The sequence below is a fragment of the Ostrinia nubilalis genome, chromosome 17 (genome assembly GCF_963855985.1).
Source record: "Ostrinia nubilalis chromosome 17, ilOstNubi1.1, whole genome shotgun sequence".
NCBI lineage: Eukaryota > Metazoa > Arthropoda > Insecta > Lepidoptera > Crambidae > Ostrinia > Ostrinia nubilalis.
In genome coordinates this window covers 11253876-11270460 of record NC_087104.1, presented here as the reverse complement: position 1 = coordinate 11270460, position 16585 = coordinate 11253876, and the positions used below count along the sequence as shown (strand labels likewise).

The following is a 16585-nucleotide window of genomic DNA, read 5'->3' as shown; positions in this document are numbered from 1 at the left end:
ACTCTCGGTATTCGTGTCTGAGTTACCTGTCAGAATAGACTAAAAGCGTATTAATGATTACGCGCCTATGTTAATTCCTTTTGATAATAATCGTTATTTGATAAGGCTGTATTATTAATTCCTTTTGATAATAAATTGCCATTTGATTAGGGCTGTTCGAAATCCACTGTGTCGTTATGCCAATTTATAACTTTCAGAAATGATAGCACACTTTTAGAATTATTTTTAAAGCTATTATCCTCGAAGTAGATTGTTAGCATGTATAGAAAGATTTGGAGAGCTCCGGCGTTATAAACTTTTTTTTCGGGCAACTTTTTCCTGTTCGTTTTGTAATAAGAAGTAAGAATTACAATAACAATTAGATGTAAGATCGTTTCATCCACGAAGACGCGCCCCACCATTCTTCCGCTAATGTTTGAGTGTTATCGGTACACGCTAAATCATCCATGAGTGCACACGCACACTACAATATTGACGCTCGGATTGCTCGGATCAAACTCCCCGCACCCCGCGCTTCCCTGGACCACGTCTTCGTGGATGAAACGATCTACATATTTTTGCTAAGAACACCTTTCACTCCAATTGCTTCCTAGAGCTACTATGGACAGCTCCCGAGCTTCTCACAAGCAGCGTGTACCCGGGGGCGGCGGCGTCGCTCAAGGGAGACGTGTACAGCTTCGGCATAATCCTAGAGGAGATCGTACTGAGAGCCGGACCTTTTCATCATTATACGCCCTCTTTGTCGAACAAAGGTAAGAAGAAGGCAATTAAGAACTTTGACTTTGTACTTTCACAATATTTCAATTCTATTCTAGTTGGAGCTTGCTTGTGTTTTGATCTTTATAATGAGTTTTAAATGTTTTCATTGCCTTATTAAAATTTTAATTATCTATCTATTAGCATTCCGTAGCCGTTCATCAAGCAGTGGTTAAAGAATTTTTAACATGAAGCTTTTAACCGTTCGATCTCTATCTTCCACAAATACACTGTTTCTTCCTTCCTAGCTTTAGGAATAGAACCACTAAAATGTGCACGCGAGTCCTCGCCACCATTCATGTCATTCATACATGTCGCTATACATTTGTGTTGAGTTAGCATCACATCCGTATTTTTTTACCACCAAAGCAAATTCCCCTCTTTCTCCATAGACTGTGTTCACGCGAGTCACCGCCCTTCAGACTAGTATATGTGAGAGCGAGGCGCTGCTATTGAGTTATGACAGGCCCTCAGTTCAAACTGTGTCAAAGCAAATTCCTTCTTATTTCTTTACAAATAGTGTCCCGCGTGTTCTCGCGTAAGTCGCCGCCCTTTAGACTAGTGGTGTAGTGTGTTGGCCAGGCGCTGCTACAGAGTTGTGCTAGATCCTGATGTCGGGCTCTCAATTTACCCTGTCAAAGCAAACTCCCCTCTATCTCCTTAGAAATAGTGTCCCGCGTGTGTGCGCGCGAATCGCCAATTTTCAGACTAGAGGTGCAGTAAGAGAGCGAGTTGCCGCTAAAAAGCGGTGCTAGATGCTGATGACATGCCAGTTTCCGTCAAAGCAAACTCCCCTCTATCTCCTTAGAAATAGTGTCCCGCGTGTGTACGCATCAGTCACTATCCTTCCGGTTCATGTGTGCGTGGGCGAGGCAGGCGCGGAGATAAATGCCGCTATAGATTTATGCTGGGTGCTGATGACCAAAGTCATGCCAGTTCTTGTCAAAGCAAATTCCCCTCTATCTCCTTAGAAATAGTGTCCCGCGTGTGTGCGCGCGAGTCGCCGCCCTTCAGGCCGGCGGTGTGCGCGGGGGAGGCGGGCGCGGGCGCGGGCGGCGGAGCTGCGGCGGAACTTCTGGACCTGGCCGCCCGGTGCTGGACGGAGGCGCCCGATGACAGACCGCTTGAGAATGTCAATGTCGATTTCTTGCTTTATCTTCAGAAATAGTGTCGCGCGTGTATTCGACACTATTGATGTGGATTCCAGCCTATCACTCTAGAAATAGTATCCACGGAAAGTAACTAGCCTTTTACGTCTACTGCAAGCTTTTGCAACTGTGCTCTTCCTCTGTTTCTGGTCTGGTCTTTTCTGCGCGCTCCACGATCTGCACCTTTGGAACCGCTCTAGATACAGCACTGGGATAGGCTCTAAGCTTCCATTGCAACAGAAATTTCACCTCTATATCCTTAGAAAAAGTGTCCCACGTGTGCACGAGAGAGGCCTGTTAGTAACTATAGTCTGGTCTGTGAGCACGTAGAATTTTGTCCAATGACCCCAAGCTACCCATCCTTATCACTCGCGCGTAATTATAGTGCTGTCGCGACTCTGCGACTGGCACCCGCAGTGAGTGTGCGAACGCGATAGTAGCTAGGGGTCATTGGACAAAATTCTACGTGCTCACAGACCGGGCTTTAGCTTCTAAGTAACTAGCCCAGTGAAAGATTTTACAACTGTGGTCTTCCTGCTTTTCTGGTCGTGTGTGCGCGCGAATCGCCACTTTTCAAACTAGTGGTATAAGTAGTGTCAGAGCGAGGCGTTGCTAAAGAGCGGCTGCTAGATGCTGATGACATGCCAGTTCTTGTCAAAGCAAACTACCTTCTATCTCCTTAGAAATAGTGTCCCACGTGTGTACGCATCAGTCACCATCCGGCTAATGGTGTGCGTGGGCGAGGCAGGCGCCGTGACATGCCGTTATAGATTTGTGCTGGGTGCTGATGACACGCCACTTCTTATCAAAGCAAACTCCCCTCTATCTCCTTAGAAATAGTGTCCCGCGTGTGTGCGCGGGAGTCGCCGCCCTTCAGGCCGGTGGTGTGCGCGGGGGAGGCGGGCGCGGGCGCGGGCGCGGGCGGCGGAGCGGCGGCGGAGCTTCTGGACCTGGCCGCCCGGTGCTGGACGGAGGCGCCCGATGACAGACCGCTTGAGAATGTCAATGTCGATTTCTTGCTATATCTTCAGATATAGTATCGCGCGTGTATTCGACACTATTGATGTTCATTCCAGCCCATCACTCTAGAAATGGTATCCACGGAAAGTAACTAGCCTTTTGCGCCCAGTGCAAGCTTTTACAACTGCGCTCTTCCTGCGGTTCTGGTCTGGTCTTTTCTGCGCGCTCCACGATCTGCACCTTTGGAACCGCTCTAGATACAGCACTGAGACTCGTTCTCAGTTCCCACTGTCAAAGGAAATTCCTCTCTATGTCTCTAGAAATAGTGTCCCGCGCCCACGTATGTGCCCGCGAATCGCCACTTTTTAGACTGGTGGTATATTGTGAGAGCGAGCCGCTGTAGAGTTGTGCTATATGCTGATGACAGGCTCTTCATTTACACTATCCAAGCAAATTCTTCCCTATCCCTTTAGAAATAGTGTCACACGTGTGTGCGCGCGAGTCGCCGCTTTCCAGACTAGTGGTGTAGTGTGAGAGCGAGGCATCGTTAAAAAGCGGCGCTAGATGCTGATGATATACCCTAAATTTACCCTGTCAATGCAAACTCCCCTCTATCTCCATAGAAATAGTGTCCCGCGTGTGTGCGCGCGAGTCGCCGCCCTTCAGGCCGGTGGTGTGCGCGGGGGAGGCGGGCGCGGGCGCGGGCGGCGGAGCTGCGGCGGAGCTTCTGGACCTGGCCGCCCGGTGCTGGACGGAGGCGCCCGATGACAGACCCTCGTTTGACACCATCAACGCTACTTATATCAAGTAAGTGACCAGTTGATGTACGACTCCTTGGGAGAGGCCTTTGTTCAGCAGTGTACGTCTTTCGGTTGAGAAGTGGTGCTAAACGAAGATTCACCAAAGCCGGCGTGTAACTGTACCTAATAGGCGCCTTAGATTAAGTTTAGACGCAGACCACCGATTTTTAGTTGGCCGATAGTTGGGCCCGATTCTAATTTGTATGCAGAATCAGCCGATACCAAAACGGTGTAATGTACATTTCCGTACCTACTGATTAACAGTCCGACCCAACTACCCGCCATCTAAAAATCGGTGGTCTGCGCCTAGACTAATGAGTGCCTAATGTACATAGTCTAAACTGTACATAGTAATATTATTATACTATGGTCTAAGTAAGGCAGCAGTTAATCGCGAAACATTTATTATTTTTTCCGCACCATAACGTAAACGCCTCCACCTAAATCCTCCTTTCGCCAGCTCGCGAAACGCGATACGGTGTTGAATTGATCCCTTTCTGAGTTGATAAGTCTGCTATCATCTTACTTCTTAGGGGATACTGCGATAACCTGATGGACGATCTGCTGAGTCGCATGGAACAGTACGCCAACAATCTCGAGTCGCTGGTGGAGGAGAAGACAGAACAGCTCTCTTTGGAGAAGAGGCGCTCCGAAGAACTATTGTACCAAGTGCTACCAAGGTACTGTATATTTGAACCCGAGATTTCTTATATTTACAGATACTTACTTACCTATCTTCTATATTATAAAAATCAATAATAATTGCTGTTTGTTAGTCTCGCTAAAACTCGAGAACGGTTGAACCGCTTTGGCTGATTTTGGTTTAGAAATGTTTGTCTTCCAGGGGTTTCAAAGTTGAGAAAACGGCTTGTGCAACAGAAAAAAATATGGTGGTACGAAGTTGGCCGGGTCAGCTAGTTAACATAATTAATCAACTGTCACATGCTGTCTCTTTTATAGTGGTTATACCAATTCTCTCGCAATAAAGGCCATTTCCAAATAGAATACGTGGAGCAAATATAGTATAAAAAACAAATTGCTTAACATAATCACCTATAACTTAATAACACGCTGTGTAAAAATATTTTTGCATCACCTTCGCGTACCCTTTTGTATGCATGGACTCACATTAATAATTCGGTTTCCATTATTTGCGCTGAGTACGTGTTAAAATTCCAAAAAAGCTGATTTAATGTTTGAGCGCGCATTCTAATGACGCCTGCTATTTCCACTGAATTTCAGCAGACTGGCATTTTCCTTTTGTCGACGTTTCAATGGGTTAATTTTAGGTAAACATCTAATTATTTTATAAATCGTTCTCGTTTATTATTGAATTGTTTCGGCTGAGTGATAAATTGAAATTAGATTGGGTTGTTGACCATTAATGAATAATTCCATACACTTCAATTTGGCCCAGACAATCGAGTTAGTTTCCAATCAGCTTAGATAATTAGTTTTAAAATCAATAAATAGTTACTTTGGTTCACGAACTAGGTAGGTAAATCAAATCGTGTAGATACTTACTAAGATACACGGGCTGGAAGAGCCTCCTACTAGGTGGACCGACGATCTAGTAAAGGTCTCGGGAAGAGCCTGGATGCGGAGAGCGCTGGACCGGTCGTTCTGGAAATCCTTGGGCAAGGCCTTTGTCCAGCATTGAACGTCTTTGGCTGAAACGAAATGCAGTCGTCAAATTGTAATAGAGACTATTTTGCAATAAAAATGCCTATTGTGCTGTCGACTCCACAAAGAAGTTTTTGCCATCCGATGCGCTTACCACCAGGCCAGTAGCGCAGCAGCTGATGGCAGGCGAGATGGTGCAACCAGAGAGCTTCGAGTGCGTGACGGTGTACTTCAGCGACATCGTCGGCTTCACTGAGCTGTGCGCCGCTTCGACCCCCATCCAGGTGGTGGACTTGCTCAACGACTTGTACAGCACCTTCGACAGGATCATTGGGTTCTATGACGTTTATAAGGTGAGAATTTTACTGGAGTATTTTATTAGTGAAGTTGTAAATTTTTCCGTACACATATTATAATGATTGAAGAAAAATACAGTATCTAATTACATGTTGCACTTTGAATATGCCCCACCATTTTGGCACCACATATCGGTAAAGCTACCTGTACCTACCACCTGTCTTGAAATTAAAAATTAATATGGCTTGTGACATACAATTAACATCCATTGGTTTCTGATTCCTGATAAAGTTTCAGATATTATGCCAATTAAGTTGAAGTTTATCTGGACAACTTAGTTTCTATGCTTTATCATCTATACTTACGAGCAAAAGTATGGAATCACCCCTTTGTGTTCCAAACGATCTTAAGAACTGAATGACTATGTATTGTATGTATCTATGGTATCAATTTTAAGTTTATAATATCTCCTTTAAAATGGTACCATTTTTATTGATCTTCTATTAGTCATTTCGTTCTTATGATCGCTCGGAATAAATAGGGTGATTCCATATTTTTGCTCGCGAGTGTAGTAAAACGGCCTTTCATCTTTTAATCCAAGCGTGACTCCTTCAAAAGACACAATTAAAACTCATTTATTTTTTTATTAAATAGGCTTAAAAAAAGCACTTTTACACGTCCCAGTATTAACCCTACCACTGCTTCAGGACAATAAATGGGCTAGTGCTGAGAAGAAGCAGCGCAAGAAACTCAGTCACTATTGTCAGCCTCTTTTTCAAAGGTTTACAGGCTTTCAAATGTACAAAGTTATAAATATTTATGCGAGCTATTATTACTATTATTAATTACCATAGGTGGAGACAATAGGCGACGCGTACATGGTGGTGTCAGGTCTACCGGAGCGCAACGGAGACATGCACGCTCGGGAGATCTGCCTCATGGCGCTCGCGGTCGTGGAGGCCGTCAGGAGCTTCGTAGTGAGGCACCGCCCCACGCATCGGCTGGAGGTAACGTTATTAAAAGACACAATTCCTAATCTACCCCATAAAGTGTTAGTTAGCTTATTTTCAGTTATGCAAACTATTCTATCTAGAATAATTCTGTGTGGGCAGTGATGCGACGTCACAGCTGATCATAAGATTAAGCCTAGTTCAGTGGCTCGTAGATGAGATTATGTAACAGTTTGGGGCCTATGCACACCACGTTTTTTCAGGCACATTTTACGATCACGCGTTTGCAGCGCTGCTAAATTAGATTACGTACTTTGCTGCAGAGTTACATTGATTGCGATAACATCACGAACACAGCGCGTTCCATTTGCATGATACGCGCATTGACGGCGCCTAGAGAACACGCGATGAGCATGGGCCCTAATTGTCCTACAGTTTTATATCGTGTGTAGGGTTATATGAACAGTTCTATTCTGTTCTCTTCTGTCGTGTAGGTACGCGTGGGAGTGCATTCAGGCCCGGTATGCGCGGGCGTGGTGGGCGTGAAGATGCCGCACTATTGCCTGTTCGGGGACACCGTCAACACGGCCAGCCGCATGGAGTCTGCTGGCCAACGTATGTGTTAATATAAGCTAAACATAATGCCATCTTATGTAGTTGTAGTAGGTCATATTTTGCAACGAAAAAGTATAGTGATGTGCCGACGATGTGTGTTTCTACAGCACAATAGCCCCCCTAGACTAGTGGCAAAACAACAGTTGTAAACGTCGAAAGGCCTTTAGCTCCGGCGTTTTCTTGTATGGAATTATCGCTCTGTGAACGAATTCGATTTGTTCAAAAAGTGCCCCTTGTCTAGTCTTACAGACGACAGTGTGGAATCTTATTAATATGTACCTATTGTAGATGTATGTATGTACTCGTAATAGGTGGTGTTTTGTAAAAGAAATCTCTGTTATGCTGTCGTCGGTACAAAGTAATTTCATAGTACGGGCGCCAGGCGGACACATAAAGCTTAATATGTTGCATAATATGAAGTTATTTGATTTTGTATCAAAATTGCGACTGTCTTCGCCATCTTTACTAACTGCTACAATTGAATGGAAATCTGTAATTATTGTCTACTGCTTTATTTGTAATTGGTGCATGGTCTTTGCTAATATCTAATTCTTTCCAGCTCTCCGTATCCACCTAAGTGAGAGCACACGAGCATTACTCGAACAGTGGGGCACATTCGTCGTCGAGCGCCGAGGGGAGGTTGAACTGAAAGGACGCGGACGAATGCTGACCCACTGGCTGCTACACTGCTCTGAGCCCGAAGCGAGGATGGTGGCGCAAGGGCCCCAGCCTCCCCCACAATACCCCATCTTGTTCCCATCGCTGCCTCAGCCACCTATGTCGCTGCAAGTCCCGTATTTAGTGGTGGAACCTCCTACGTTAGCTGCTTAGGCTATGGAAGATACTTCAATAGAAAGACACGGGTCTTAACTGCTGCAGCCTGCAGTCTGCTTACGACCACTTCTGCATGTGCAGCATAACGTCAAGCCGTGAGTGTATAATGTAACTCATTAATAAACGTCGCGTTAACACCCGTGTCTTTGTATTTTAGTTGAAATGGAACGCGAAAGTTTAAAATCTTAGGTACGAGGGGCGGCTGAAAAGTTTTGAGCCTAGGGTATTAAAAATGCCGATAGAAAAGTATAAAAAATATATTTTCCTATTTAATCTCCCTCTATTACAACGGACTTCTTACATTTGTGTAAAAGAGCTTTTAACCCACTGAAAAAAAATTCGCAATCTTTGCCTTCGAAATGAGCCTTTAACGCCGCCTTCATTTCTTTGTCACTCAAAAATCTTCGTTCCTGAAGGTCTTTTTTCCAATTTGAGAATTAGACAAAATAGCTAGGGATTCTGACTAAACTGTGTGGTGGGTGATTAATTTCTTGAAATCCAGTTTTACCCGGGGCAAGCCATGCAACATGCGCGATGTGCGCGGGCGAATTGTCTTGCAATAACAGATTTCCTTTCGCCAGTATGCCTCTCAATATTTCAACAACCACTTGACGCACTCTTATCAACAGTACGGCATAATAATCTCCGTTTATTGTAGTTTTTTTTAATATGTAGTCAATGAATAAAATTCCTCCACAATCCCAAAAATAGTGGCTATGAGCTTGGGTGTCGATCGCTCCACTTTGAATTTCCGCGGCGGCGTTTTCCCTTTTAAATCCATTGCATTGACTCTTATTTTCTCTCTACATCGTACTGCCGGATCTATTACTTATCAATAGTTACAATGTGAGAAGAAAAATTGTTAGGATTATGGCCAATGATGTCCTAAAACTCCTGCGAAGTTGCGACTCGACGCTGGTTGTCGAGCGGCGTGAGCATTTTTGGCACCCATCGCGCGCACCCCTATTTCATGTACAAAGGATGATGGGCACAAATGTATGGAAAGTGGTACCCGCTCCAATAGCCATAACCAATATATATTTTAAAAGGCCTTTAGGTGTAGGAAAATGTCTGCTAAGGGGCCAGTTCTAATTCACGTTTTGAAAGCAGTAATTCCACTAAGTATTATAATGAAAGTATAACACAATCATCCATGTATACGAGTATGTATTATGACTACAAACTATTAATATAACTAAAAGAAGCATTGAAAAGGAAATGATTATACCTACGATGAACTACCTAAGCTATTAGCCCTTTATTCGCTTTCATCATCATCATCATGATCATTTTAGCCATAGGACGTCCAGTTGAACATAGGCCTCCCCCAATGATTTCCACAATGACCGGTTGATGGCGGCCTGCATCCAGCACCTTCCCGCTACCTTTATGAGGTCGTCGGTCCATCTTGTGGGTGGACTTATTGGGTCTTGTGCGTTTATTCGCTTTTGCAACCCATAATAAAACCCTTAAGAAATAATAAAACTTTAACCCCTTTATTAATAAAAGTTACACCCTAGTTGAACTCTGGCTTAAATTGTCATTTGGTATGGAAATGTCATTTTAATCCAAGGTTCTTCCTAGGTGTAACTTCTTATTAATAAGGGGGTAGTACTTCTTAAAATAAAAATATTTATATCACAATCAATAATTATAGAGTTAAGGGAGGATGCTAGAGCAGTAAACCCTTCCTGCCTCGCATAACCTAAGTACCATACGATGGACACGTATGATACTTCTTCTTCTTCTTCCTCGGTCCCTCACTGATGAGGATCGCGACCACAGATAGTGTTCCTCCACAGACTGAGGTCATAAGCTGTGTGAACCGCACGATGCAAACTCCCGCCCACCGTCTTCCTCACCGCATCCGACCATCTCGTCGGTGCCCTGCCCCAAACGCGTCCCCCTTCATACTGTATGATACTTAGGTTACACAAAAAGTATCTTTATCTTCGAACGCAACCAGATCTGAGGCTGGTGGCCATAGTCAATGTTGTTCGTCTTGGTAAGACCTTTCAAATGACACTACAACATAACTATTGGAGCCGGGTACCATTCTGCAAAAAAGTATGTATATCTTCGTACACAACCAGATCTGAGGCTGGTGGTCATAGTAAAAGTTGTTCATCTTGGTAAGACCTTTCAAACGATACTAGACACATATCTATTGGAGCCGGGTACCATTTTGCCCATTGTCCTTAGTATGAAAAATATCGCCAATACTGTCCTTGCTAATGCCTATGGCTTTAGCTATCTGTCACAGCTTAATTTGCTGATCTCTAAAGCAAGATTCATTAAATTTTCATTATTTTATTCGTTAATGGCGAAATCTGGCCCCCCTCACTTGCAGTCATCTTTTAGCGTCTCCCTGCCATGCTTGAACTATCGGATCCAATCTTTCATGATGGCAAATGAAGGCCCAGACTCCCCATAAACTGTAAACATCTCATCAAATGTTACCGTCAGCGTTTTGTTCCTCTTTTTGAGGAATTTTATGACAACTATGTACTTCAATTTCGTACATTGCGCGGATGACTGAGACATGATGATGTTTACGGATTAATTACTTAAAGCGTGATGACGCTAATGAAATGAAACTTTGTAGGTATACTAAGGAGGTTATTGGCAAATTAATTAAATTTAGCGCGAGTCAATAATAACACTTGAAGATACTTAGGCTCAAAACTTTTCAGCCGCCCCTCGTAGGTATATGGAAGATACTTATTTTGAAGTTAAACGTGTATCATGAATTGATATATACCTAGTTGAAGGTTCCTTGCTTTATTCCATGTTATGAAAATGAAGGTAAAATAACGGTTTTAATGTCACCGTTTCTCTTATTGTCACATGCTCCATCCAGGAGCCATCGCACAAATTAGTACAGGAAAAGTCGCTGAATAGAGCTTATTACTGAACTTACAGAAATCAAAATATACCTAGGTATAACGTAGAGAACGTCCTCAGTCAGTTTTTTTTCTCAAAATGGAATCTATATATTCAAGAAATGCTTTGAGAACCTGCTCAACAATATATATCGTTCCAGCCCCTTTAACAACTCGAAATTCCTTTAGTAATAAAATTCCGACTTTGGCAGCTGACCTAAAAGTATCTAGATCGGAACTTAGTGCCCATTGGGTAACAACCCTCGATAGTGATGCCCTCGGGACTACAGGCCGATACAACGGATTACGTTGGACTATGTCATAGATCAATTGCTGGAGATAGTGTACACTCATTAGTTCTAGAGCTCGGGGATCGACTTAGGATGGCTGCGATGTATTACAGGCTTAGTTAGTGCCTAGTCGCTAAAGGAGAGTTTAGTTTTTAGATAAACGCTTGGTGTGATTATTTGATTTAGCACCAAGTACCTAGAAGGGTGACTTTAAAAAAGCACATGTAGACAATCTGGTTGAAAAAATTTTCTTTGCTCTTTCAATTACTTGTTTTGGAACAATGCCACTTACAAAATGACCCAAAAAGTCTGGAATCTTTTGTAATGTATATTTTGTAGCCTGATACCTATAAATTAAATAAGACTTCCTTATTTTTAAGGTCTACAAAACCACCTAAAAGAAACGTCAACATTTCGAATGAACATTTATAAAAAGAGAATTTTGAAAATTATGGCTCTTGGGCCCTTTGGGTAGTATTGATAACGTGAAGCTGCTCTTGTATAACATAGTCGGCCGTTTGGTGTAGTGGTTCGAAACGGACTACTATTCCGGAGGTAGCGGGTTCGATTCCCGCACAGTACAAACATTTGTGTGCATGAACATATTTGTTTGTATTGGACTGGGTGTTTTCTATGTATGTATTTACAAAAAAAAAGTATTTAAGTATGTTTATATCCGTTGTCTAGTACCCATAGTACAAGCTTTGCTTAGTTTGGGACTAGAAGCGCAGTGTAAAATGTCTAAGGATATTTATTTATTATTATTTATTTATTTATTTATTAACATTATTATTCATGCCATTCAGTAACACATTCCTACACATTTTGTTTCCTATAAGCATACGAAGCATACCAGACTGAATGTGACAGTACAACTCATTCAATGTCGTTCCCCCTAAGCGGATTTAGCATAAATTAAATGAAACTAGTTAATGGGACGACATAATGGCTCATAAGATTTACATCTCGGCGCCAAGCCGTTTGCATTAACTCGGGCTTGCACAAGCGTGAACAGTCTGTATTTGAAAAGGCTATGGACAGTGAAAATTACACGTTATTCTACCGTATAGATATATTGTTGCTTATTTTAAATCTTTAATTATAATTTTGGCATAAATCAATATTTATGTGACCCTCATGCGCCTATATTGTGACTAATAAAACAAAAGAACAGTGTTAGGCATAGGTACTTTACGCCCGTATTCAAAAACATTACTATGAGGTCTCACAGTGTGCATGGACGCACAGGGTGACACATTGATAGCCATCGCTGCACGCCGGCTGATCGCGTTGGTTTGGCTGAACCTTTACAAAGCTCTATTCAACGCTGTGCGTTCGATTTGCTGCTTCACTTAAGCAAGTGTCGTTTGTGAATGCGGGCGTTATTTTGGAACATAATAAATTATATTTAGTGAAAGTTAAACTTGAGTGGTTTGTTAAATTAATTACTGAAAATCTTGAGGAAAATTTTCGATTAAAATGTAAATTTTTGTATGGCTGGATTCCTCTAATGGTCACAATCCTATTTACCTATGGTAGAGTGAATGCCCAACATGAAATTTGTGAATTTTAAGTCTTCTCGGCAGAACGATTTATTATTGTCTCGTGTCGTAGACACGCTATAGTGTTTTAAATAAAAGTTTTTCTATTGAAGTGTAGGGTTTTCATGCATTTAGATTAATTTGAAATTATGATACTAAGCTGTGATTTAATTTTATGATGATGTTTTGCCTATTTTAATTCCGTTCTATCTGTAAGAAACCTATATTATGTAATTTTAAAAGGTAATGTGCCAAAGTAGAAAATCGAAAAGAATTATATCAAAAATGTTAAATCAATATGAAGCTACTTTATTTAATACTTTTATAACGAGATAAGCATTTAAATGTTATTAACTATGAATAGTGATAAGTATATTGAATATCATGTATAATTAAGCATCTATTTTTATATGAATGTTGTACATTATATTGCTTAATAACTGCAACTAGCATTATGTGTAAGTTAACTAACGTAGTGGTTTTTATTTTTTTAGAGTCAATTATTATGAAATAATAACAAGAGATGCATTATTTAACTCGAATACATGAAAAAAAAATTTAAAACGTGTTTTATTTCTTATATTAGGTATGTACTATGAGACAGAAAAATGTTACGTTAACGATTAGGTAGGTACACCAAACTCTACACTAATTCAAAAGTCACATAAGTCTACGTAAAATCACAACGATTTCAAAACTATTTCACTTTAAATGGACAGCAATTTTATAAGAGATCTGTTAAAACTTACTCCAGGCATTTTAATTAGTTACGGTGTGAATCAGCAACAAAGTAACAAGGTACTAAAATATTTCGTTTCGTTTCAAAGGCCTATTTTATAAACGAAATACGGCATTTCGCGTTACGTTGTTCAATGATTTTGTATCTCATTAGTTCCAACACAAAAACAACTCCAGATATTAAAGTACCTAAAGCTAGACACAAAAGGCAACTTGCCGTTTGTTCTTGAGTAAGGGCCGAGGGATCAGAGGATTTAACCACTGAGAAAGTAGGCTTCAAAACTACTTCACGTTCCAGTAGGCCCGCTTCGATCAAACGAGGTAACCAGGCAGACAGTGGCCGCACGAATGGAGACTGACTCTTCATCCAAACCACCAGCGGAACAGTCATAATAGAATCTGGAAGAATATGGCCACAAGAATCTTCCTTCTTCCCTTGAGACATACAATACGCCCAAGCGTATTCCAAAGACGTAGCCAACACAAACTCAGATCTACCTTCAACCACGTCAGTGAACACATCATCGAATCTCTCTTCTGGTATTATTTCAAACCCATCCCTAATCATCTCGTCGCGCTCAAAATGAGTGAGAATACCGCCCCTCCCACCAAATCGGTAGCCTCTATCCACAGCTTCTTTCAGGTTCACAAAGTTCCCCATCATCGCGTCAGTTTTCAATGCGACTATCAGCACGCTCTGATATGCACTCCTAATAACAAAAGTGAACCACAACCACAACGCGATGATGTAGAAATCTCTAAACTTCTTCGGAGCCATACGAATCGGTTGTCCCATAAATATCCCCCACGACCGGAATACAACTCCGTGCAATTTGTCAAAGTTCCGGAAGTATCGACGACAAAACCTTTTCACTGGTTTCAATTCCCAAATAAACGGAACAGACTTCACAAAGAATGACACGGACATAAGGAATGCCCATAAATATCCGTTGAGTGGGAATAGCAGTCGCCACCAAACTGGCCCTGGGCGTACGGGTGGAGCCAACCAAGCCAAGCGTACTCTGAAGTATGGTATTGAGTAATCCAGAAATCCCATTCGGTCAACGCCAAGCGGGATCGTGCTCAGAGAAATATTTGCTACGCCAGTGATCAAGTCGTTGAGTGACACTGACCAGTTCTTAGCCCTGTCCGAGTCGATGCTGACGTAATCCCTCGTGGAGATTATGGGCGTAAAATTCATTATGTCCCTTAGTAACCTCACTATGGCCTTCTTTATTATCTGTAATGGGATCTTTTGTTCCGTATTCGGATGATATAATTTATTAGTCGAAACATAGAGCGGACATCCTCGCATGTTTTGCATTTTATCGGGGTAGATGTCATTACGTAGAGATATATCGTCGCAGTAGCTTATTAAAGTGGGTAGAGTGTTCTGGCAATGTAAGTGATTTTTGAATGGGAAGTAGCTATACAACGCCGTTCTGTTTTTCTTGTCAGTCGCAATTACAACAACATTGATGACATAGTAGCTCCAGAGGAAACTTGTGATGCGCTCTATCCTTTTAGGACTTGAAAATACTATTATTATAAAATTAGCGCCACTGCTCATGACTGTTTTCCCACGGAGGTCAGGTTTAAGTCTCGATGTAATTTTTGCAAATGAATGAAATGATTCAACTATTATGACTACTTGTTTTGGCGGTGCAGCATCTCTCTTAGAATCAACAATCACCGATCCTTGGTAGTTCTTCAAAAAATTGTTAACGAATCTTTCTTCCAAATCTTTGTATAGAATGGCTGTGTGTAGTCTATAATCGAAATTTTCATTGGCTATTTTCACTGCGCAATTCACCACTCGATCCTGAGCTGCGGAAGTGTCCTCATATTTTATTTTTATAGTCGATAGAGCTGAGGTTATATGAAAGAAAGATGCTATCAATAGATAGCATCCAATATTCATAGCGCTAGTTAGAGGGTAGCTCTAGAAATCTGAGAAAATTTTCACATTGTAGCGTCTAAGCACACCGGGCAGCGCTGATTTAATGATCCATAATGCCCGGGTAGACAAAAAACTTTCATCATGTGCCAAAAAAGAAAAGCCTGTTGCTAACATTAATCATCCTTTGTTAAAAAATCCAATTTTGTTTCGCAGTTTTTCAGTTTCATTTTGATAGATGCATTTTTGATGTATGCGGTAAAAGCATGTCCTAACGAACGGTGGCGGTATTCTGTTACACTATACCTATTGTGTATGTTTGTTGAAATTTTATACTATAGGGTAGTAGAGGGAAGAAAGTTGAGGGATTTTGTGAATATTGAGTGTGTAATAGTTATGATACGATAAGCAATATCGAAAACATATGAAAAAGCGAGTAAAAATATGTAGATGAAAAATATTAGGAACAAATCTAAACTTCTATACTAATATCATAAATGCGAAAGTAAATCTGTCAGTCTGTCTGTCTTGCTTTCACGCCTAAACAACTGAACCGATTTTGATGAAATTTGTGAAGAGATAGTTTGAGTCCCAGGAAAAGACATAGGATAGTTTTTATCCCGGTATTTGAAACAGGGACGCGCGCGATAAAGGTTTTCTGTGACAGACAATATTCCAGGCGGGCGAAGCCGCGGGCGGAAAGATAGTACCTAATATTCTCATTATGTAACATAAAATAGATAAAACTACCTATTTAAAACAAATTTTCAAGTACCAGATAAGAAGAAAAGTAACAACCGTATATTTTTTAACTTTAATCACTTCATTAAAATTCTCCGTTACTTGTCAAATCGCCTCCCCTATATTAGTATCCTAGCAACGAAAGGAGTACGTAAACAAATAGAGACGTAGCATTTGTTTTACTTAACGCGTTTATTTTGTGCCAGATACCTTTTTAAATCGTTTATGTGTAAACTTTTTTGCGTTTACCTACCTAAATAACGTACATTTCGATTGATAAATGTGGGGAAGTTTAGGGAACATTTCTTGGCAAAGTGGGCAAAAGTTTCAGCACCTTGATGGCGATAAAGTCTGAAATGGAGTTGTTTCATTTGTTGTTTATAATATTCGGGGTGAAGAGTTTGGAAGTGCCGTGTAACAAGACGGAGTACTTTGAGCCGAGCCTCATGTCGTGCCAGGCCTGTCCTGCCAATGTTTCTCTAGTCGCGACGGCAGAAGGTGAGTGAGTTGATC

General features: G+C 41.5%; 2 protein-coding genes across 2 annotated transcripts in view; one reads left to right on the top strand and one right to left on the bottom strand.

The window, feature by feature from the left end:
- LOC135080259 (atrial natriuretic peptide receptor 1-like) overlaps nucleotides 1–8169 on the top strand; it is a 54163-nt gene extending 45994 nt beyond the window's left edge. The window contains exons 15-25 of the mRNA XM_063974945.1: nucleotides 594–752; nucleotides 1728–1923; nucleotides 2290–2324; nucleotides 2739–2905; nucleotides 2981–3011; nucleotides 3488–3671; nucleotides 4198–4344; nucleotides 5448–5640; nucleotides 6439–6591; nucleotides 7029–7149; nucleotides 7709–8169. Of these exons, the coding sequence (XP_063831015.1) occupies nucleotides 594–752; nucleotides 1728–1923; nucleotides 2290–2324; nucleotides 2739–2905; nucleotides 2981–3011; nucleotides 3488–3671; nucleotides 4198–4344; nucleotides 5448–5640; nucleotides 6439–6591; nucleotides 7029–7149; nucleotides 7709–7980 (1658 nt within the window). The 3' untranslated portion in view covers nucleotides 7981–8169. The remainder of the gene's footprint in view (nucleotides 1–593; nucleotides 753–1727; nucleotides 1924–2289; nucleotides 2325–2738; nucleotides 2906–2980; nucleotides 3012–3487; nucleotides 3672–4197; nucleotides 4345–5447; nucleotides 5641–6438; nucleotides 6592–7028; nucleotides 7150–7708) is intronic.
- A 5356-nt stretch (nucleotides 8170–13525) lies between these two features.
- Nucleotides 13526–15355, bottom strand: LOC135080258 (uncharacterized). The gene has a single exon (XM_063974944.1). It carries the CDS (start codon nucleotides 15353–15355, stop codon nucleotides 13526–13528), a length of 1830 nt encoding a protein of 609 aa, XP_063831014.1.
- Between the last annotated feature and the right edge of the window lie 1230 nt (nucleotides 15356–16585).